Source organism: Colius striatus, chromosome 4 (genome assembly GCF_028858725.1).
Source record: "Colius striatus isolate bColStr4 chromosome 4, bColStr4.1.hap1, whole genome shotgun sequence".
NCBI lineage: Eukaryota > Metazoa > Chordata > Aves > Coliiformes > Coliidae > Colius > Colius striatus.
In genome coordinates, this window is record NC_084762.1 from 67,359,054 (window position 1) to 67,384,115 (window position 25,062).

A 25,062-nucleotide genomic window follows, 5' to 3' on the forward strand; every position below is an offset into this window, starting at 1 on the left:
GCTGTAGTTACACTGTTACTAACATTCTCTTTGTCCAGTGGTGATCAGCCACTTCCCCTCATCCTACAAGAAGTGCCCCCTTGAAAGAAGATGAAAGTTACCTTCTTTTCTCCGTATATATTTACAATCTGTAGACCTGCTTCCACTGAAAGTCAACAACCTGTGGTGTACTGCAGATCTTTTAACACATGTCTAGGGAAGTTTGTTTTAATGTCATAGAGATTGTTTCACAGACCCACAGAATGGTAGGAGGGTATGGAAGGGACCTCTAGAGACTATCTAGTTCAAATCCCCTGCTAAAGTGAGTTCATCTCAATCAGGTTGCACAGGAACACGTCCAGGCAGGTTTTGAAAGCCTCCAGAGAAGGAGACTCCAAAGGCTCCCTGGGCAGCCAGTGCCAGGGCTCTGTCACCCTCACATTAAAGTAAGGAAGAACTTAATGGAAGAATTCTTCATACACTCATGAAGGACTTGCTGTTGTACAACACACATATACCCAGCATGCCTTTTGTAAAATGTCACAGTAAATTAGTATATAATGTCATCACATTATGGTATGGTTTGCAAGAGAACTGGATTAGATAAATGCATTTCATCTTTCTAACATCAAATCCCCTGTTCTTCAGCCTTGAAAAGTTGTACAAAGAAGAGATCACATCTGGAATATTGTGTCCACTTCTGGGCCCCTCAGTTCAGAAGGACAGAGAGCTACTGGAGAGAGTTCGGAACCACCAAAATGGAGTGGAGCATCTCCCTTCTGATGAAAGGCTGAGGGAGCTGGGGCTCTTTAGCTTGGAGAAGAGGAGACTGAGGGGTGACCTCATTGATGTTTACAAATATGTAAAGGGCGGGTGTCAGAAGGATTGAGCCAGGCTGTTCTCAGTGATGTCTAATTAGCGGACAAGGGGCAAAGGGTACAAGCTGGAACATAGGAGGTTCCAAAGGAACGTAAGGAAGAATTTCTTCACTGTGAGGGTGACAGAGCACTGGAACAGGCTTCACAGATGGGCTGAGTCTCCTTCTCTGGAGACATTCAAAACCCACCTGGATGAGTTCATGTTTGACCTACTCTAGGTGGTTCTGCTCCAGCAGGGGAGTTGGACTAGATAATCTTTAGAGGTCCCTTCCAAACCCTTAAGATTCTGTGATTCTGTAACTAGCCCATTGACTCATGTGGTTTGAAGAACTCCTTTTTAACAGTGCCCACAAGGAAATTCTTAGCTTTAAAAAAAATTAAAAACCACAAAACCTAAAAAAGGAACAGTATGTTGCTCTAAAGCCTTCCACGTTTTTTGTATTATATTAAAAGCTTTCTTATCCTTTACATGATTTTTAGAGCTACTACATTGCCTCACATTTTGAAAATACACAAGGAGAGATAACACAGTCCCTGCCTGGAAAACACAAGCTTAAGAGTGCAGAAGCACTAGTTATTCACTTTTGTTAATAAACAGGTTTCCAATGGATACACTGATAAATGATGATATTCAGGAGTACATGATCATACCAGAGTTCCAAAGCAAGCAAAGAAAGTTACTCTGAAATCTCAGAACAGGGCAAAGATAAGGACTTCTGTTCCATAATATGGATGCAGTCCAAGAGGAGCTAAGCACAAAGTTATGACTGCTCAGGAAGTTCACAGAGCGCTATATCTTGGTACTAATGTTTTGCACATAATAATGGTGTTGCCTGCACAAGGACCACTAGCTCATCCAAAGTTCAAAGTGTTGTTATAAAAAAGAATAAAGGTACTAAGAGAAACCTAAGAAGGAAAAAAGAGTTCATTTCACAGCATAATGAAAAGCAGAGGAAACAAACACCAAAAGGATGCAATAATACACTGACTTCGCACTATGAGTCCCTTCTCCTTCTCTCTATTTCAGTACTTTACAAGTTTACAGCTGCACCAGCTGCCTTACTCCCTTTTGCAGTTCCCTCCAATATCGCTCTGTGGTGCAGGCATGAAGACCTGCCTGTGATGTTTGCTGCATGGAATATGTGGAAATGGTCCAATCCAGAAGAAGTCATACCATTACAGCTAAGAAGCCTCTAAGCTAAAACATGACAAGAACAGCAAAGCCATAATGAAGCAACTACATAAGAATAAAAATGCTACGATGTAGTACATCAATTGTACTGAATGCATTCAGTATTTGCACAAATATTAAGCCCATCAATTATCGTTTCTAGGAAAGAATCTGGGCATCTAAAACTTTCTAAAGTTCAGATTTGTGCAGTGTCAAGAGTACATCCCAGATAACCCTGGTTTTCAGTATCCTGCCTAAGCACAACTAAGACCTTGAACGGCACTAATTCTTACACTTTTTGTTTTGCTTTCAAACCCAGCTTCTCCTGAATTGATAACAATACCACCATCATCATTGTCCCCAAGAAGCACAGCAACACCTGTCACATTCCCTCTCAGTGGCCCAGTTTCTGTTATAGAGTACCTAACATTTACTTACTCACTTAAGTAATTAGACTACTACTCTTCTGATTATTAAATTCCTAAAGCCAAAAGAAAGCTATAGATCTGTGCTTCTTGCCAAACGCTATAGTCTAACGCTAGAAGGGGAACACCATAGCCTTAGGGAAGAAAGCTGAACCCTGCTAAGTCAAAGTCTACATCCCAAAGGTAAAGACATCTTTCAGGCTCCCTTTGTCCTGCTGATGCCAAAGGAGAGCTGTTTCAGACAAGCTGCTATTCTTACACTTGAGCAAACTGACCTCACTTCAGAGTTTGCTCCTATGCCACTGCCCATCTCCCTGCCACGCACTGCTCCTGGGGCTGCAGCTCCTAGTTAGTATTCTAGAAGCCAGATTCCTACATCTCACAGAGATCCTACTGCTGTCTTTAGTTACTTAATGGGAGAGTACAGAAAAGATGAAGCCAGGTAGGATGAGAGGCAATGGACACAAGTTGCTACACAGGAATTTTAACTGCTGAAAACATTGAATATTTGCTTAGAGTAAGTAGATAAAAGGCAGTGCAGACAAGGTAACTAAAATACTCGGGGTCTGGAGCTGTTAAAGTAATCAACTCTACTGGACAAACTACGAACAGAGAAAGCATACACCATTGTACATTGATTCCAATGATTTGATTAGAGTCTTAATGCTATGCAGCCAATGTAACAGACACAAAATAGGGAAAGTTTCTACTCTGTCAAGGCACAAACACAGTACAGACAAAAAAAAGGGAAGAATCCTGCATGCCATTGACCTCAAAACCATATTCTGACTCTTAAAAAAAATTTGTATAATCATTTTAACAGATTCCTTTCTTACAAGGAAAAGTGACCAATTGATCATTATGTACTGTCAAAATTTCATGTTCTGGGATAATTACCAGCTGAACACAAAGAAACATCTTCCCTGATACTAAGAGAGCTTCAGTTTTACATTAACTAACATTGAAAAAAGAAGAAATTACCTTTACAAACAAAACTTAAAGATTTTAACAGAGACAGTCTGACTACATGCTTAGTTTCAGAAACAATTCTTGAGCCCACCTTACCTAAATGAATGTGAAAAAGCCTGTAGTCTGCACAATGCCAGAGTAAGCATTAAAGAGAGAAAGGAAGTTCTGATAAATCTGAAGAAAAATATATAACTGTGTGGCTGTACCTCAAAGTGTTTTCTCGCTAGACTTCAAAAAGCAAGGAAGAGGTTAATGGCAGCACTTCAAAACAGAGGGCTGATTTTATTACACTGCTTTCCAATGCAGCAATATTCTGAAAGTAATTGTAAAATAAGTTGGATCCACTATTCACAACAAATTACAAGCAGAGATGAAGAGTTGTTTATGTTCCAGTAGTAAAAGCTATATGATCAGATAACTATAAGCCAAGCATATGGCTGAACTGCATGCAGGAAGAGGAGTTTTGGATGCAGCTCACAACAGCATTAAAAATGACCACCAAACTTACCTAACTTGTGTAAAAGGCTGTGTCATTTGACACAAAAAAAAAAAAAAATCAAAATATGCTCTATGCCAGTATTTAAGAATTAAAAAGTGCCAATAGTCTATTAAAAAGGTAATAAAATCAAGCCACTGCTATGAGGTAGAACAGCTTACAAGGAAATTAAACACACCTGAAAGGAAAAACAAAACAAAACACACCAGCCACCAAAGCACAAACAGTTAAAGACATTAGCTGTTTAAAAACAGTATCCCACAAGCTGCAAAAGTCAAATGGAGATGACAATGCTACGGTGCATTGCTGAGAGGCAGGTGGAGATACTGCCACCTGAAATCCTACCAGAAAAATAAGAGTAGCAGGGAAGTAATAGCATACGTTACTTCTCTTGCAAATATCAAACACACCACAGAACTCTTCTGCATCATTGAGGACAGACAAAAAGATTTCGCATCAAGTCACTCAGCTCTCCTAAAACAGATGTTCAGGGTTCTTGATAGGTTAACTTTTAGAATTGCTAGTTACATTAACAGCATAAATTTATTTCAGTGATTACCGGCTTAAAAAAGCCATTCAAATACTTTGGCAAAGACTTACCTGACATCTTCAAACTTCTTGGTTATGACTGAACCAACAGATGAAAAAGCAGCAGAAGCCTTCTGGCCAGCCTGAGACAGGGTTTCTGATGTTTTCTTGTATCTGTGTTCAATTAAAATTAAGTCTGTAGTTATTTTAATAGAACACATAAGGAAACTTTTAGTGTATGTAAATTTGCATCAAACTCAGAGGCATACTTCAACTTTAGGGTCAAATGGACAAGCTACTTAAGAGATTATTTTGAGCCATTTCAGTCTCTCCTGACTATAACATCTCTGCCACTCAAACTTCAGATCAGGTTCACCAATATGTATCTACTATCCCGCTCCCTGAACAGATGTTATCTGCTACTGTACTACTTTAAAACAACAAAAAACCCCATAAACAAAAAAAAATCCACAACCCAAACAAAGTAATACCCCAACCCAACAAAATCAAACCAAAAAAGCCCCAAGAAAACAGCAACCTATATACACACTGAAAACAGTTCTATTTCTTTTGTGTCAAGCATCTAAAATCTTGAAGAAAATGGTTTTGTCAATGAACTTCACCATAAAAAGTCTGAGGTACATCCTCTTTAACATTGTGTTGTCAGAAGGCAGTCACTCTAGACCTTAAGCTAAAGTTCTCGACAAACACAACTGTTAACTGTGACTTTGCGCCCTTCCTGCATGAGTTCAGTTTACAGTCATTTTTCAGGCTGGAAAAGAAGGGTTGGACTTAGGATAACTTACCTCAGTAATGCTATCTCAGATCTGTCAGACAAAAAGTGTGTTAGAATCACCCACATTATGGTTAATCATTCTTATTTTGCATGACTTGATATAGCTAATAGTGGCCTTCTTGAAAAAAATCTACAATGATTTATCCAGGTAAGTTTTAGTGCGACCTAAATTAGTGTTATTTACATTCATTTCACAAGAACAGAGGGTTTAGACATGGCACAAGTTTTCATCTCAACAGCTTGAGAATATCTGTGAACTGGTACATACGCTGTGGTAGATGTAACGTCTTGCCAGCTTTTGGTAATGTTCTGTCTCAATTCCTGTAATGAGTTAATTCCCAGTTTTCTCTTGATTTCGGCTAGATGCTTCTCTTTGGCAGCTAGCACTTGTGAGAGTGTCTGGATTTCCTCTTCCACCTATTGCAGCAGAGTTGATGAGAGATAAGTTAACAAGCGATATACCCAGACATGTAATGATGTATTTACTAAAACCTCCTCTAGGCATCAGTAATTGGGAGGGCCAGCATGTTTTTAACACTGCCTTACATTTGTTTCTAAATACTGAAAGGGAAATCCAACATAGTCTACAACAAGAGCTAGTAAAAAAGGAATCTACCAGTAGCTAGCACTGTTACTGGATATGCACAAGGAAGTTGGTAACTAAAAGACTTCACAGTTAGAAATCACTACCTTTAGACAACATTAGCCTATGTGGAGCTTGAAGATTAGTCAAATCTGGGACAATTGCCAAGCCTGTAATCTCCTTCCACGTCACAAGACACACCAATGTACAATCAGTATCAGGAAGCTGAAACCATGTCTGATCCATACAGAGCTTTTGTCTCCTCGCTTGAACTGAAATGTTCTTTTGTGGCTTAAGGCAGCAACTGGAGGCTGGATACAGCCACAGAAGTGCCTTCCCCAGAGCAGGGGTGAAAATGGTGGCAGACTGAACAGTTAAAAGAAAGAAACCAAACCCCTAAGAAAATCACAACAAAAAACCACAGTACCTGTTCAGCAACTATAAAACTGTATTCTTCACATACTTATTTCTTTACAGAGACACAGCACTTAGGGATGTGGTTTAGTAGTGAACTCAGCATTGCTGGGTTAATAGTTGGATTCAGTGATCTTAAAGGTCTTTCCAACCTAAATGATTCTATGGTCACTTCAGCCTCTCACAGAAGTACAAGCAGATCACAAGCAGAACAGTTTTGTGATGCCATTCTGTGGGTTGTATATCTGTGACAGAGGCAGTAAGGTTGTATGTAAAAAGACAAAGGTGTACATTCATCCCTACTTCCTTATCCATACTAGACCATCCTACTTTAGAGTATCAGGCTGCCCACTCATTTAAGCTCCTTTGATGAAGTGCCATCTTCAAAGCACCTTTCTTTGGGATACCTGTCCAAGGTCCAGAGTTGCATACCCTAGCAGGACCAGATTTTCCTCATCATCTTCATGTTTTGGCGTGAAATAATAATCTGGACTACCAAAATCAAGACTGTGTTAAAAGTGCTTATTTCACAGCTAGCTTTCATTTGCCAACCTCAGGCTTAGGCTACTGTCTTTTATTAGGGTCCTGAACTCACATAGAACTACAAAAGAAAAAAGACTGAGGACCCAGTAAAGTTTGACTTTGACAGCTTTTTAATTGTATGCATCAGGTCTGAATATTTGACTGTCCTTTGAAGAGTACTACTTTAACTCCCTCCTAAAAATACCTTTGCCATATGAACTATGGACAAGAATATTTACATGGTTAGACAATGGCAAAACAGTGTTTACACAGATATTCATACAAAGCATCCCTCATGAAAACAGCAGCTTTAGTTACTCCACACGAGTTGAGATAACACTTAGTTTTTGCTTTTAACCATGTTCTCTTTGACAGCTCGTTTACCTCCTTTTCACTTGAGGGTAAAAAAAAAAAAACCAAACGGTTAGACATTTACACATCTTCGATCTCGACACTAAGCACTTCTAGATTAATTTCCCACACCTAGAACTGGCTGTTCTTTTCTCCTTGACACCTTCTCTTTCCCAGTCCATAATACACAGGAGTGCAGTATCCAGCTTTAGACACTCACAGATAAATATGCAAAGCATTAACTATATGTTCAAAGACAGCATTATCCCAGATTTTCATTCTCAAAGCCAGATTTAGAGCTATTTCAAAAGAATTTACCTTAGCAAGCTCTTTCCTTAGCTCATCCTGTTGTTCTTCTGAGAGTGTTTCTGCCATACCAACCGTAGCAGCAGCATCCTCTCCAACTTCAGGTATAGAGTCACTTCTCAGCAGCCCTTGAAGTGAAGAAATCATTAAAAGTCAGATCATCATGAGTCTGCCAGGTAGTAGATATGGTTAACACACAGCCCTTTGTGCTCGCAAACAGAGAAAACTGATGAGAGGACACTAAAGCCACACTTCCTGAGTATTATAGCGTACAGGAAACCAGAAGCTTTTTACTGGCTGTTTCATTCCATCAGTATTGAGTATTACAGCTCAAGGCAATTGCAGCCACTGCTATAATAGGAGGCTGGAAACACGGTGAGGACAATGCGTCCCACTACTCTGTCAGAAACCAAGGCACAGGACACAATGTCCCAACCAAGGGTTCCAACACCACCTCTGACCAGGAGTCACCACGCTCTCTGCTCTTTCATACGGCACAGAAACCTGAAGGCCTGGAGGTGCTCAAGACTATGCAGAAGCTTCCCAATTGCTCTCTGGATCTGATTAAAAAGTGCCCATTCTCAGCACACTGGCAGTGGTCATGGCAACAAGCAAGCTCAGCAACAGCAAAGTATGAACTTTCTCGCCTACCTTGTACAACCTCTCTGACCCTAGTAACTGGAATCACTGTGGCTAGAAAGTCACAGATATCATGGAACAAGAAATAAGATGGGTTTACATCTGGACATTGAAGATGAGAAATCTGGAGAAGGAGCTTAGGAACAATAAATAGACTGTCACTTCAGATGAAGCAGTGGAGTGCTGAGAAGTGACTGATGAGGGTATGCACACATTCACACCACCGTCTCCTTCCCTTCCAAATCCAGAAACCAAAACTCTGCTAAAGACTCCTCTGTGTGAATCCCATTCCTATTGTCTTCATCTTTCGCCTTCACAACTTCAGGGAAATAAAGGAGGGCAATATTAGTTGTATTACTATGATGCATTCCCTTTAGAGATTCATTTATTTTTAGTCCTTAGTGCTTGCAGTAAGATCACTTTAAACACCTTTTAATGTAACAAACAGATCTCCCAGTTAAATATTTCCCATTTTGAATCTTTGTGGCTGAAATTTAACACACACAGTTTTCCAGAATTAGAGAATCCTTTTCTAACTTGCAAGGACACCAGTTTGCCAAGATGGAGTGGTTGTGGATCCCCAGAACTAATACTCTAACCAAGAGGTAAAATGGCTTTATAGATAGTAAGAAAAGAAATTAAATAAAAATATTAAAGTAGAAGACAAAAAAACAAGATGATTTTTTTAAGGAGAAGGGGCGAGAGAGTGTGTTTGTGTGTGTGTATATGTGTGTATATATATATATATATGTAAATACATAATTCAGATAAATTGAGGACATATTAAGTAATGTTCCCTTACTAGTCACCATAGTAGTTAAGCAGATAAAATTACATCTTCATTTCAGCAGCTTCGGATGGTACTCTTGGATTCCCAGACCAAATGGTAGTACCAAAACTCCATGTGTTGTGAGAATCATAGTCATAGAATGGTAGGGGTTAGAAGGGACCTTTAGAGATCATCTAGTCCAATCCCCTGAAGCTTGATCTCAAATAGCTACATCACAATCAGCTGAAAAATCAGGGAGTACACTGACAATGGAGCATACAGAAAGCAAATGAAACCCCATTCTGTATTTATAAAATCTATGTCATGTTTTCCCAGAGGTTTACGTGTGTCTTCTACACAAACATAATATAGTCCCTACAGGTTTCCCAATACACTGCTTTCTAGCAGAAATCTAAGGCAGAAAACAAAATTTGAGTCTAATGCCCAGCACTACAGCGCTGAAAAAAAAAAAAAGACTGAAAAAAGGATTACAGATCATATTGCACAATTAGGTAATTTTTGCTTTACACATCAACTTATTTCCTTTTCTTAACATCCAACAGCTAAGAATACCATAATTTTTAAATCAAATTGATATTTATTCTATTAATTATATATGCCCACACTGAAGGATAACTAACAGTTTAAACACGCTACAATCCCCAGTACGTTAGCCCCCAGTATATAGCCCTTCAGAGACTACAGAGTTTGTCATTGCAAAAGCTATTTCAGGAAGTCTGCAAGTACCAAAGACCACACTGACGCAAAGGACATTAGCACATCTAGGTGGAAGTCTGTTCAGTCTCATTGTGAAGAGTTATCTGGATTATCTCACCAAAAATAGACAAGTGAATCCAGCAGTAAGAAGCCACACTGGATTGTCTCCCGCAGCAATAGCTTGGCTTTTGGGAATGTACTTTCTCTCTGCAAAACTAATGTTTTAAGGGAGTTTGTGTTGCTTGTTGTCTACATGGTACTTAAGACATGATGCAAAGAAGCAAGGGGATGATCTCTCCTCCCCTTTCCATTTCTAGATCTTTTAGGAAGACAGAAAAATCACTGCTATTCAAGAGTTCTCTATACCTCACTCTGTACATCCACACCCTGCCTTTCTCTCCCCTCCTTGCCTTATAACCCCTTCCCATTTATTATTTTCTCTTTAGTTCCATTTGAAATATGCAAACACCCTCCCATCAGTCTTTATGCTGGCACCTCCCTTCTCATCCCATTACTCTGCTCACTTTGCTCCCATGCCTCAGCTCACTCAATACTTGCAGGATGCATCTGTGGCATGGGAAGGCCATGCTAGGCAGCCTGACCAAGGCACAGCTGTCTGCATGGCTAACAACCCACAGACCTCCACAGTGGCATGGCTACAGCCCAAATATACCCCACAAATGAGGGCAGTCAGACAAAAAGATCCTTATGAAGCCTGCTCCAAGCCAGGAAGGGTGCACAGCCCATCTTAGATATTTCTGTGGAATGTGAGGCAAGAAACCAGGGAAACAGCAATCAGACAACAGATGGGAATACTTCAGCTCAATCTGTTATTAAAAGAGTGTTTCTCACTTGCAGTCATCTCTGTTCATCATCAGAACTGTTGTTATTGGCTTCAAACTTGTTACCTTTTTTAAGGGTAGTTTTCTTGCATCTTTAGAGTTGCAAAGGACTTAAAATTCAGTGATCTTCTTACTACAACCAAGCTTAGCTAAGCATTTCATTTCTCAAATGCTTAAAGAGAGGAAAAGTTCTGTTAAGGAAAACAAATACAGGAGACTTATCTACAAGTATTGGGAGAACTTACCTATGTTTAAGGTCAGTTTTTAGGTGTCTGTATTTCCACAATTAACCTAGTATCCCAGCAGTTTAACACATCTACTTAAATGAGCCAACTAAAGACTTCAATGAGCCAACAACAAATTAGTAGTTTAGACCCCACAGATCACAGGGAAATGGCACTAAGTCCCTATTATTCTGATGGGCACACTTAATTTTGATCAGAAGTTGCTACTTCTTTCTGGCCTGAAATCAGAGATCAGCAGTAAACATTAGCAGTTGAAGGAAGTGCTGGTCATTTCAGTGGAGCAGGCTTTAGGGTGGAGGAAGGTTAGCCTTCACAAAGCTTTATCTGTAGACAGACACATCCTGTGTGAAACACTCAGAAAAAGCATTTTGGTTATCACTATTCACTTGGCAAAGCTAAAGGAAAAAAGGCCCTTGTTAAGAGTTCAGGAGAACAAGCTGTTACAAGATTATAAAATCATTCTAACATTTGAGTAACGTATAGGGCTACAGAGAACATTTATTTTACAATGTAGAAGAAACATCAAATTTAGGTGCTTCCCATTTATTTCAGTGAGCAAGATATATTTTGTCAACCTGGGCTTTGGCTTCTCCTAAATCATATATTCACACAAAGTGAATGAAAAAAAAAAAAAGCCCAGAAAGGCTGAAGCTTATGGTGATGCATCACCATCAGATACGAAGGAATGCTCCCCCGCTTTAGAAGAGGTGGGAGATGCAGTAACTGCAGAACCGAAAGCCAACTATTGTTCCTCAAGAGGTCCTTAGCTTATCAAATTCCCAAAGGAGTTTGTTTTAGTACACATGAGTTCCCCAAGGAATGCATGTTTCTTTAAGATTTTAAAGAACAAATCCATCCAAAAAAAAAGTCAACACCTTTTTGTAACTTTGCTTTGTCACACCTGAAGCAGACATAAGCTTTCTGTATTTTTAATTATCCTGGAAGGTCACATCCAGCAGTATGGAATGGAAAGGGGAGGTGGTAAAAACAGGCCAGAATGTGTTGGGCTGTAGGCATCCTGCCTAACTGATTACCAGCAAGAAACTAGTAGGGTTAAGCACTAGACAGATGCCGCTGCAGTATGGCATGCAACAGCCTCTGAAGGCAAGTATCGTTATTATCTGCAGGCCTAAGATTTACAGCATTTTAAATTCTATGTGGGACACACTATAGGCTTTACAGGGCATTTTTGTTAATCGGTGATATTTTCAGAACTAAGGCAAGAGCTATGTTAGACTATCCAGAGTTCTGAAGTCATACTAAGCCTGCAATTCCTACCTCCCCCACAAAAAGCTAACAGTCAAACTAGGCCAACTACTCCCAGCTTGCAGAAATTGCCATTTTGCTCCTAATTTTTTTTCTCACTTTGTCCTGCCTCAACCTGCCTTTCTACTGAAATCAGAAATAACATAGGTGGCAAAGCTGGTAAATGAGCTATTACCTACACAACACAACAAAGCTAGTAAACTACCAGAGTTAACAGTAAAACAACTTTTACCTTCATTCACATCTGTGTTTCAGCCAAATTTTATAGACTCTTAGTTTAAGAAGTTCCTTTTTACAAGTATTAATCACTAAGCTCTCAACATAGAGGTTTTGAAAGAGAAGGAAGTTACCGGATTTAGTCAGGGTAGGTGATCCAGGTGGAGAAATATTTATGCTAGGAGACAGATAAAGATAGTTTCTGTTCACTCCAGTATTGAAATCAAAGGGTGATTTGTAATCCTCACACAGATCCATGCCAGAAAATTCAGACCATGAAGCCATCCCCTTCTTCCACCGAAGCACTCATCTTCGCTTTCTGGGGCAATCCAGACAGCAGGATTCAGAAATGTTCTGTTTCTTCACATGGCACTCGCTATACCCGCCTCATAAAATTCAGCTTTCTTGCACCTCTGTTAGATTTGATAGAGCTGTCTAGCAAGTGATTTCCTAGCCATCTTGTAGCTGCTACTGTTTACATGGCATGACAATAACTGAAGTTCCTGTAAATTTATAACCAGGGTTGGACTTAAACAGACCGTTCCTTTAACAAACATTCACAGTTCGTGGCTTCTGGAAAAGCCTCTGTCCTCTGCTGAAACGCATCAAGAATTTTCAATCATTTAAATAAAAAAAGGTCAGCTGACTGCGGCTACACCAGGATATCCTTAATCTTCTAGGACACAAAGGGATTACTGGCCATAATCTATCCTATATACCATCTGTGTAGGACTTTTTCCTCTGATTAATGGAAAATTCTGCATGCGTAAATATTTCTCCAGGTGCCTCCACCAGTGTGATAACCAGGAGCCAGAAGCCAGTCTCTGCTGCCCAGGAATCTCACTGGAGTGTGAAATCAGAACAGGAGAAAGCAGCATTGATCTCTGAAGGCTATGCTATAAGCACCACTTGGGTTTTTTAATGAATGTGTTAACATGCATTATGATTTTTGCCCATGTACCATGACATCCAAGTATCTGGGCATGAGGGATTTTGGGTTTATTGCTTTTTTTTAAAACAAAAAAAACCCCAAACTATTGACATGCACACTGCCCTATGTCCTTGGTGCTTCAGCCAGGGTCATTTAGAGCAGTCAGTTATGCCAGGAACCAGTAACAGTGGAATACATCGCCCTGATGAAATGCATTTATGTTTTGACACATCGACCATAAGGAATGATCAATTTACATAAGCTATCTGACTTCATGCTCAGGGTGTAAGATTCAGCCCTGAGAAACAGAAGTACTTCTTACCTAGAGAGGTACTCAGCACAGTTTGGCAATTGCTCACTACTACTTCTTTTTCCTTTTTCTTTCAAGGTCAAGGTTTTTTCTTGCATGGAAAAAAAGCAGCTTACTAGATCACTTTTACAGATGAGAGATTATTTCTTCCCAACCCCACACCTTTACCTGGGCTTTTCACTGCAGCCTGCACACAGAAGATCATAATCAAATGGAAGTTAAAATATTACTCTTAAGGTTTTAGGAAAATATTAAGACAGAGCTCATCAGGGACATCACATCACACTGCTCAAAACCACAGAAGTGAAGGAGCCTTGCAGCACACCCAAGTCAAGCCTGAGGAATGCGTTCCCTGGAGACACAAGAAGAAAGTGTAGCGCTTCTGAAGTTTTAACTTCTCATTTCGAATGCAGTCAGCAGGCACAGGAACAGACCTTCCAGCTAATTAAAGAGCAGTTCCTTTATGCTGCAGACCTACATTGGCTTCTGATGCAGGCTACCTATAGGCTCACCACAATGAAAGTGCTGGAGCCTGAAACTTAGGTCTCTGCTATTTTCCAAACCCAATAAAGAAAAGGAAATATAATGCCTCTTTGTACTTCTGACATGACTGTGTCGGAAATACTGCAAAGTTCACCTGATGAAGGTCAAAACTTTGGTCATAGATCCTAGCTGAATCATCCAGAGGTAGCAGAGAACTGAAACACAGCTACAGAAACAACACGCTCTCTATTAACCAAGCTCACAAATATAAATAGCTACCAATTCTGCATTGCAGCCTTCCCTCATCTAACTCAGAAGACAGGGACTGCCTCCTGTACAAAAGGCTCAGGCAGTAATTGTACTAACTGGGTTAATCAAGATGAAAAGTTATGAGATGTAGCAGAGTTGGGCGTTTTCTACTGTTGCTCTCCTGACAGAGAATGAAGGTGAGACTACTCCCTGGGACTTTTTCCCCAATCTCAGAGAAGCATTCAATATAACACAGTCAATGCTAGCAGGCTATTATAGGAAAAATAACCCCTTATGAAGATCTGTCCATCCCTGCTAATGATCAGGAATACAGTTTCTGGCCACAGGCATTTACTGGAGTCAACACATGTGTTCTTGTAATTTACAGGAAAATCCCTGCATTTAGTTTTATCCCGTATAATCCATTAAAAAAAAAAAAAGGTACTCTTCCAGCACCATTATTGTGCAAAAGTTGGTTTCATGTCCATGGAGAGATGTGGATCACCACTCTAAAACCACGGGCCTGACACTGCTATAGACAGAAGTGGGCCAAACTCTCTAACACATCCTCAGTATAGTCAGAGATAAATACAAGACATCACCCACTGCTATAACGTAACTTTGGCTTGAAATCTGCTTTTGCCCTGGCTTATACATAGCATGAACATGAGTCCAGCAGTCGCTTGAGACTATTCTCTAGTTTTCAGAAATACTACTGTCCTGAGATCATTGCCAAGAGAAGGACCATGCAAGCGCTCCTTACTTCAAACTACCTTCTTTGCTCAGATTAATCTAGCTTATGGTGGCCATACAGCTGCGTTGCTATAGCACCTCCAAAAACAAGGCACCTGAACTCATCCTGTAAACTCCTGCTCTTACCTGCAGCAGTTTACAGAGCATTGCTCCTTGCTCATTCGCAGATGCAAATCCTACCTGGTGATGAAGAAACTGACTTGCTGAACAAGCTTCTTCCTGATCACCTGGGGAAGTTTGAAAGTCTTCACTACGAACAAATCAATCTCACCGTAAGCAGATGGGACCACAGTCCACCCTTTCAAATGTGCTGTAGGACAACTTCTAGGCTACCTACTTCATCCACTTCAGGGAAGACAAATACTACCCTGCCAGCTGTAACAGTTTATCTGCTTCTTTGACAGTAGCCTTAGCACACCCATGGAGATTCAGGGCAGAGCAAGGAAGGCAGCACTCTCCTTAAAGGCAGGCTGAAGAGATATGCCTTGCAAGCTGTTAGCATGGTGCATTTGGAGGAGGAATGAATTTCTCTCCAAGGGACTTTCCAAATTAAAGTGATGCCTCCAAGGAAACAAAGCAGGATGGGGATGGCAGACACCAGCCACATGGAACAAAAAAGAAAGGTTTTGCTCTGCAGCGTGAAGCTTTTTGACAAGTTTAGCAGCTCTTGACAGCTTGAACATAGCAATGCAATGGCAGAAATCAAGATTTCTCTACTGAAAATAGGCTCATTATGAAACCTTTCTAAAAGGCCCTACCATGACTAAAACATTCCACTGTAAGGCCTTCCTCCTCCTGATAGTAATTCAGCTGGCTCAAGATGGAACTAAGGCTGCAGAGCCATAGTCTGCTACATGTACCGTGCCTTCCCGATGCAAGACATATAATGTAGAGCTGAAGCTTAAGTTTAGAATTGCGCTACGTGGCTTAAAGTAGTCATCGTGCACTCTTCAGTATCTCTGTTCTTTGCCTTGTGTAGCAAATTCAATAATCACAGGTTTACTTTGGTGGTTACTGCAGGTATCTGTTGCAAGCCAGTACCTGAAAAGATCAAAGAATCTTAAGGGTTTGAAGGGATCTCGGAAGATCATCTAGTCCAACCATCCTGCCAGAGCAGAACCACCTAGAGTAGGTCACCCATGAACTCATCCAGGTGGGTTTTGAATATCTCCAGAGAAGGAGATTCCACAGCCCATCTGGGCAGCCTGTTCCAGTGCCCCATCACCCTCACAGTGAATAAATTCTTCCTTGTATTTCTTTGGAACCTCTTATGTTCCAGCTTAAACTCCATCCTCCTGACACACCAGCCCTTTATGTAAACATTAATGAGATCACCCCTCAGTCTCCTCCAAGTTGAAGATCCCCAGCTCCCTCAGTCTTTCATCATAAGGGAGATGTTCCACTCCATCATCTTTGTGACCCTGTGCTGAACTCTCTCCAGCAGCTCCCTGTCCTTCTTGAAGTGAGGGGCCCAGAATCAGACACAATATTCCAGGTGTACAAGGGCAGAGTAGAGGGGGAAGGAGAACCTCCCTTGACACACTCACCACAGCCCTTTTAATACATCCCAGGATGCAACTGGCCTTCTTGACCACAAGGGCACATTGCTGGCTCATGGTCATCCTGCTGTCCATCAGGACCTCCAGGTCCCTTTCCCCTACAATACTCTCTATCAGTTCATTCCCCAACCTGTACTGGCAAATGGTGTTATTCTTTCCCAGATGCAAGACTCTACACTTGCCTTTGTTGAATTTCATTAGGTTTCTCCCCACCCAACTCTACAGCCTGTCCGGGTCCTGTTGAATGGCAGCACAGCCTTCTGGTGTGTCAGCCACTTCTCCCAGTTTAGTATCATCAGCAAACTTGCTGATAGTGCCCTCTGTTCCCTCATCAAGGTCATTGATGAATACATTGAACAGTACTGGTCCCAGCATCGACCCCTGAGGGACTCCACTAGATACAGACCTCCAACTAGGCCCTGACCCATTGATCACAACTCTCTGTCTTCTTCCCTTCAACCAGTTAACAGTCCACCTCACTACCTGATCATCCAGCCCACACTTTCTGAGTTTTGCTCCAAGGGTGCTGTGGCAGACAGTGTCAAATGCTTTACTGAAACCAAGATTAACCACAGCCACTGCACTACCACCATCTATCCACCTGGTTACATCTTCATAAAAGGCTATCAGTTGGTCAAACACGACTTCCCCTTGTAAAACCATGTTGACTGCTCACAATGACCGTCTCAAACTTTAAATGCCTGGAGACAGCAACCAGGATAAGTTGTTCCATCATCTCTCCAGGAATGGAGGTAAGGCTGATCTCCCCTGCAAGGTACAACTCCAATGAGGCTTTAGCTTTCCTAGCTGCCTTCTTACAACCTCTGACAACACCCTTATGTTCATCCCAAGGGGCCATCTCTTTCTTCCATGATCTATAGATTGTCTTCTTCCACTTGAGTTTGCCCAACTGTTCCCTGTTTAACCATGTGAGTCTCCTGGCTCCCCTGCTTGATTTCTTACCTGCTGGGATGCTGATCCTGAGGCTGGAAAAACTGATCTTTGAATCGAGACCAGCTAACTTGTGTCCCTTTATCCTGCAATACCCTGTCCCGCAAGATATTCCCTAGAAATTGCTTGAAAAGGCCAAAGTCGACCCAGCTAAAGTCCGGGGTTGTGATCCTACTCAGTATTCTATTCCTACTGCACAAGATCCTAAACTCTACCATCTTGTGGTGGCTGCAGTCAAGGCCGCCCTCAACCTTTACCACTTCAACCAGACCCTGCTTGTTTGTGAGTACAAGATCCAGTAGATTTCCTCTCCTATATGGCACATCCACCATTTACATCAAGAAGTTACCATGGATGCACTGAAGGAGCCTCCTGGACTGTAAGTGACTAGCACTGTGGGCCTTCCAGCAAATGTCCGGGTAGTTGAAATCCCCCATGAAAATCAGGGCCTGGGATATTGAGGCTGCTCCCAGCTGCCTGTAGAAGGCCTCATCAACTTGCCATCCTGATCAGGTGGCCTGTAATAGACACTCACAGCAGTGTCACATATCCTAGGCTACCCCTTAATTATAACCCACAAACTCTCAACCTGCCCCTCGTCCTCACCTGGATGGAATTCAGTACATTCCAACTGCTCTTTCACATAAACAGCAACTCCACCACCTCTCCTGGCTGGCCTGTCTTTCCTAAAAAGGACATAGCCATTCATGACCCCATTCCAGTCATGTGAGCTGTCCCACCATGTCTCTGCAATAGCCCCTTGCCTGTACACAGCTCTTGTTTATTCCCCATGCTGCATGCATTGGTGTACAGGCATTTTAAGATGGAAGCTGACCATGTAGGATTGTGTGCAAGATCTTGAAGCCTAAAGATGCACCTGCTCCAGAGACAAGTAGGAGTAGGGTTTTGCTCAGTGAAGATTTTGCTGCTACAAAACAAGTACTCATTTACCTTTAACAACTGAAGTATCATCCCAAGTTATCTATACCCTTTTAAAAGCTGGTGTCTCGGAGACTGGCATGAAGGTAGATGACTTCTGTCAAGGATGCTTTAACCAATTACTGACAAGTTCAAGTGAATGTCACAAAGTGGCTCAGGAAGGCTCAGCAACCCTCAGCAAAGTGTTACCATCACAACTTCTACTATTAATCATATTGTAATCTCCTCTGTTAAGGTTAAAGAGCATACTTAAGGCTTTCCCAGATAACTATTTAACATCAGCAGTCAGCACAGATTGAATCATAAGGGAGGGAGCTTACTGCACAGCTAACAAAGCTGTTCAGCTTCAGTAAACACTGCAAAGCAGTATTTGCTTGCCTAGTCTCAGACATCATTCTTTCTTCAGATACCAGCTGCTATTCAGGTCTGCAGCTTCCACCTTAGCCCAGGATACTAGCAGCAATTTAAGCAAGGCAACACAGCATTAAAGCACTTTATCTCATTCAGAGCTAAGTGAGGATAACATGTTATGGTAGCCCTGCAGAGAAGTTGCTTTTCCTACATTTAGGTCTACCAAAACAATAGCTTTTTTATACATGAAAAAATTATATCCCTCCTTCCCTAAGGAAACCAAACCCAGCTTCATCACAGAATAGTAGGGGTTGGAAGGGATTTTTAGAGATCATCTAGTCCAACCCACTTGCTCGAGTGGGTCCATCTAGATCAGGTCACACAGGAATGTGTTCAGGCAGATTCTGAAAATCTTCAGAGAAAGAGCCTCCACAACTTCCCTGGGCAGCCTGTGCCAGGGCTCCCTCACCCTCACAGGAAAGTTTTTCCTCATGTTCAAGTGGAACCTCGCTGTTCAATCATCCAACCTGCAATGTCTGAGTCTTCCATTGAGGATGTTATGGGAGATGGTGTCAAACGCCTTGTTGAAGTCAAGGTGGATAACATCCACTGCTCTTCCCTCATCTACCCAGCCAGTCATGCCATCACAGAAGGCTACCAGGTTGGTCAAGAAGGATTTCCTCTTGGTGAAATCATGTTGACTCCCCCTGATAACTTTCTTTTCCTTTATGAGTTTTGAGATGGCACCCAGGATGAGCTGTTCCATCACCTTTCCAGGGATGGAGGTGAGGCTAACTTGTAACTTCTCAGTTCTCTTTCTTGCCCTTTTTGAAGGCTGGAGTGACACTGGCCTTCCTTCAGTCCTCAGGCAAATTACCTGTACTCCCTAATCACTCAAAAGTGAAGGAGAGCAGCTTTGCCATCATATCAGCTAGCTCCCTCAGTACTCATGGGTGAATCCCATAGGTTGCAGTACAACTGAGTATCATCTCTGGGCTTTGAAGAAATTAAGCTAAGCATTCAGTAATGTTTCATACAGAGGTAAATTCAAAATGGAAAGGCTACCACTAATGCCTTGGGATTGAATGAATGCAGAGTCTACCCTAGGACAAGATTCAAACAATACTTTGGATAAGAACACCTACATAACTAATTCAAGATGTGGGCCTTAAACAAATTAGAGCCCTGCTGATACATAGGCACCTTCAACCACCTTGGATGTCCTATGCTCATGTCCTGTTTAAGCACATAGATGTAAAACTTGTACAGCACAGCCCAGGCCTTTGGCAGTCTTACCATGACTTAATTCAGCAAGCAAGAGGATGGGGGAAGGTGAGAAGAAGAGTTTGTTTCCAAACAAGGGGAGGAGGTGCTTAATATTTTAGCAGTATAGCAAAAAAAAAAAAAAAAAAAAATCAATCTCTTATTTCAAGGTTGACTGTTAAGATTCAACTGCCTACTCAGCCTATACCTGGTTTGAATTTGCATCTTCTGCAGTCTGCTGACAGGCAAGACTGACTGAAGGCCTTCCAGTAACTGCAGCTGGGGTAAAGACTTCCAGCCAGGTCTTCCTTCACCCTCATCTTTCCCAGGTAGATTCCAGTCAGGCAGCAAGTCAGGCTTCTCTCCCACTCCAACTGGGTTTTACAGGGTATAAGTCATTTTAAGAGCCATAAAGCTACTTAAGCATCTTAAGCCAATCTAGGTTCTGTAGCATCAATTTTATCTTCAAAGTCTTAGCAGTTTACAGATGAGTAAAGCCTTTCAGTACCTGATCCAAGGCCTTAAAACTGCATTAAGACAGATGCCATGAAGCAACAGAACAGAAGCCTAAACACTAAGCAAGCCTTAAACTAGTGCATTTATGTTCTTATTTCCACTTTACGCTTTCACCCTTCCCTTAACAGCAGATACCTCTTTCAGTCCCCGAGATTGGTGCATGACATGGAGATGTACAGGTATAGCAGTTGCTGAACAGTATGCATATAGGCCTCTACAGTCCTGTTAGCAATGGTCAGCAGGCTGTGGCTTAAGGGCTTAGGCATTTGCTGTCTTCTAGCAGAGTTCAACTCAACACCACCACCACCACAGTAATCTCATTACTTCAGCCACTCCCCACGTACTTTCTCTGAACTAGCTCTCTCTGATAAAACAGCATTGCTCACAATGGTTCTTTGCATAGAAATATCTTCTCCAGCATTTTCGGAAGACTAAATGATGCCTCCACTTATACCAAAAAACACCCCACAAACAAAAAACACCCTCATAGAATGATCAGTATTCCCCAAACATATCATCCTGTAACACAAACATTAATGAGTGCTACAGTTAAGAATTACAGGACTGATAGTGTCGCCCTTTTCTTAAAGTAGACTCAACCCACAGTATTTCAGACAGCTGGTGATATCTTAGTGAAGGCAGCAGTTCTGTTCTCTCCTCCTCCCGATCCAATTATAAACTCAGACTAGTTTCCAGAGATACTGTGAGGGAGTATATGCTTTGGCATATTTTGCTGCTAGACAAGTGGATACCACAGTAAGAAATCCCTGACTTAGGCCAAGTTTTGTGTCTCAGTCAAAGCAGTCACATTTGTTAACTCAAGCAGTAACAGATGAAAAGCTTTTCAAATGGATGGAAAGAGTCCAGGCCAAAGGACACAGTAGTCAGTACTGCAGAACCAGTGATCAGGGTAAGGCATTGCATCAACTTCAGAGAAGCCAGGCCAAACTTTGAAAATCTCACTTGGAAATGTTCCTCTGTATTAACAGAGTCAAAACACTGTCGGGTAGATTTTAGAGGAATATATTTAGTTATTTGGCTTCAGATGCTTATCCCAGTTATATTGCAATTCTCTAGAGACTCCAGTCCCTAGTAAGAGACAAAACCTGTCAAAAGCACTGGAGAAATAGGGCTGAGCAGCAGTCAGATGACAGTTGGAAAGATTAAGAAGAAAAGGCTGTAGGGCAGAACAAGACTGTTTTAAAGTTTTAGTATATAACCTTGCAATATAATTAAAAGCTTGACTTGAGTCAGCTCAATTGGAAAAACTCCTAGTCTCCCTCAAAAGACAAGTATGCTCTTTTGCACTTTTAAAATACACCCACCTCTCTTATCACCATACCACAGAGCTTCCACTTCTGAAAAGCAGCTCCAGAAAAGTTCACCATTCCCACACCACAATATCAGGTTCCACCATGAAAACGATACCGAAGTTTCAAGAACAAGGCAGATTTTGCTGCATATTAGGCTGAATTGTGTACTGTGATATCTGAAAGGATAATCACAAAAAAAAAAAAGGCAGCACCATCTGTAGGCTTAGCAAAACCTCAATACCAACAAACACTCTTTCTTCAGTGCTTGAGGTACACACTAGGTCCCAGCACACAATTACCAAGTTCATTTCTGGATTCAGTGTAGCATAGAACTTGCATCATTTACTACAAAGGATAGAAGTACAGAAGCACTTAAGCAACAAAACAGCACATAATTTGATGCAAGAAACTAGGCTTCCTGTGTTTCACAAAATACATCTGGACACGGTCCTGGGCAATCAGATCTAGGGAACTCTGCTTGAGCAGAAGGAGGGGTAGACGAGATGACCTCCAGAGGTTTCTTCCAGCTTCAGCCCTTCTGTGATCAAGACAAGAGCTGTACAAAGTCACAGACTGCTCACTCGGATCCTCCAAGGTCTGCAACGCTGAAGAGACTGTTCAGGAAAATGAGGAGTTCTGGCAGTTCACCTCAGGAGAGGTCTGTGGCCAGCCCTTCATCTTGTGAATTAGATTTGCAAATGCCTACTTGCTGACAGAATAAAGTCCCATTTTCTCCCGTACTTTCTTAACTGAGGTATGGACAGAGACTTCACAGGACATTTGGCACTTCATCTCTCCAGTGTACAGGAACATTATGATGGCTGTCAAGCAAGGCAAGAGTAGAGACTATTTTTATTTCAGTTAGGAGTCTACATGAAAAAGGTAGCTGACCAGTCCAGCTGGGTCAGATTTGGGGAGAAGATACAGTCTTGTAAGAGGGATTGACTTACATTTTCCTCACGAGACTGATTAAGCAACTTCTTGGGCCTGACGTGCAATTCTAGATCTTTAACACAGAAGAAGCCCTTGGAAAATATGCTTTAGAAAGCCATCCACTTCTCCCTGACCCCTTTCCCCAGGAGGGAAGTGAACGTATGCCTCTACAGCAAGAAGAGTTCACTCTTGTACACAGTTTGAGGTGGACAAATTAGGTATCAGTGTCACTATGCTAAAGCTACCTTACAGTAGGAACCTCTCCTCCTCTTAACCCTTTAATCTAAGAATTAAACAGAGCCCAGGGAAACCAGACTTGGGGAGAAATGGTTTATTAATGAACCATCAGAACAGGGAAATGAGAAAAACCACAATCTTTAAATATCTTCCCCCACCTCTCCCAGGACCGTCCTTCCTTCACCCCCAGTGGTGCAGGGGATGGGAGCTGCTGTCAGTTCATTACAGATGGACTCTGCCGCTGCTTCTTCTCAGGGAGAGGCCTCATCACACTTCCCACTGCTACACTGTGGGATCCCTCTCATGGTAGACAGTCACTCGTTAACTTCAACATGGGTCCTTCCCATGGGCTACAGTTCCTCACAAACTGCTTCAACATGAGGCCTCCTACAGGGGCAGTTCTTCATACCCTGCCCCAATGTGGGTCATCCATAGGGAGAACAGTCCTTCAGGCACCAACTGCACCAGACTGAGTCTCTCACAGGATCACAAGTCCTGACAGCAAACCTGCTGTGGCGTGGGCTCCTCTCTCCCCACAGGCTCCCAGGTCCTGTCAGGAACTTGTTCCAACATAGGCTTCCCACGGAGTCACAGCCTCCTTCAGGCATCCACTCACTCCAATGTGGGGTCCTCCACAGGCTGTGAGTGGATCTCTGCTCCCCAGTGACCTCCATGGACTGCAGGGGCACAGCTGCCTCACCATAGGCTACAGGGGAGTCTTTCTTTCGGGGGCTAAGCACCCTCCTCCCCCTCCTTCTCCACTGATCTTGATGTCTGCAGAGATGTTTTCACATTCTCACTCCCTGTTGCTGCTGCAGTTAGCAACTGAACCACAACTTCTCAAATACGTCATTCACAGAGGCATTACCTCAGTCGCTAATTGGTCAGGCCTGGGTCACCTGTGGGGTCCATCTTTGAACTGCCTGGCCTTAGCCCTATCAGCGACAAGGGAAGCTTTTGGCAGATTTGTTTAAAGAAGCCACCCCTGTAGCTCCACCATTACCAAAAACCTGGCCTAGGCAAAACCACTGCACTCCTCCAACAACTTTCCGTAGTGCTTGCTCTTGGGTTCTCCTAGCAAAGCTCCTCAGTCCAGACCAAAGCTTGCACAAAAGCTTCCATAAAGCTGACCATTCAGCTAGAGAAGTGACTCTCCCTTCAAAAACACTGGGAGAGTCACTTCTGTGCTCAGGACACAGTAAATTTCAGCATTACCAGACAAGTCACCCAGAAATAGTCAGAGCATAGTAATCTGCAAGTGAGTTCCCACAATGGATGCACACAAAACACCAACTAGGGTGAAATTTGTTAGAAGCACTGCTAAGTTTACCATCAGAAGACACAAAGTATGGAAAGCTCCATCTTATCCACACAGCCTTTTCCTGTTGACATAATTCCACTCCAAACATCCCTAACACTAATGAAGGAACGGCTGACTGCACTCTCCTAAGGTCCCACTCAATATTCTAAATGCATTGCAGATTTGATGGGAGTCAATGGAAGGGAAGCATCATTTTGACTTCTGTTGTCCTACACGTACTGCTCAGCAGCAGCTGCCAGCTGCTGCTGTTTGTATGCCCTTCATGTTTGTTTTGCCTAGTCCTCTCATTGAGCTGCCCTGCATTTCTCCAGGCTCACAGCAGCAGCTGGTTTAAAACAGATCAAAATAATATATCAGAAGTCAGCTGAAGATACTTGATATTAACCTGGAGTCATTTCAAGTAAGCTACAGAAGTGAACAAGAGTCCAGGCTTCTTAACTTACCCTTTTCATCCTCAAACCCAACTTTAAGCTTGTTGTAACTTGGGATAGAGAATTACACACTCTCACATAAGTGTATATTAAAATGCAGAAATTCTTTTGGTAACTAAGAGCCGAATCTTCCCGAGAAGCATTAACCTGTCTAATTTCTCAAGCCTCGCAGCTCCTTGCAGTCACACACTGTTCTGGGAAACTACAAAGCTGGAAAAATGTACTTTTTGTCAGAACTTCCACACACAAGTTACTGGTTGCATTGTTAAGCTGCACTCCTGCTGTAGTCTGGCTCCTTATTCCATTATCCATGACAAAGATAAACTTTTTGTTTATTTCTAATTGCTTATTTTTTAATTGCTTATTAAGCTTTTTAATAATTCAACACAGTGATTGCAACCACCAGTTTT

At 42.0% G+C, this 25,062-nt stretch overlaps 1 protein-coding gene across 2 annotated transcripts in view; it reads right to left on the reverse strand.

The window, feature by feature from the left end:
* TPD52 (tumor protein D52) overlaps positions 1-25,062 on the reverse strand; it is a 121,361-nt gene that overhangs the window by 85,714 nt on the left and 10,585 nt on the right. For both annotated transcript variants that reach the window (XM_061995068.1, XM_061995066.1), the window contains exons 2-4: positions 7,431-7,546; positions 5,511-5,659; positions 4,519-4,620 (exon numbers count right to left, since the gene is read on the reverse strand). In XM_061995068.1, the coding sequence (XP_061851052.1) occupies positions 4,519-4,620; positions 5,511-5,659; positions 7,431-7,546 (367 nt within the window). The remainder of the gene's footprint in view (positions 1-4,518; positions 4,621-5,510; positions 5,660-7,430; positions 7,547-25,062) is intronic.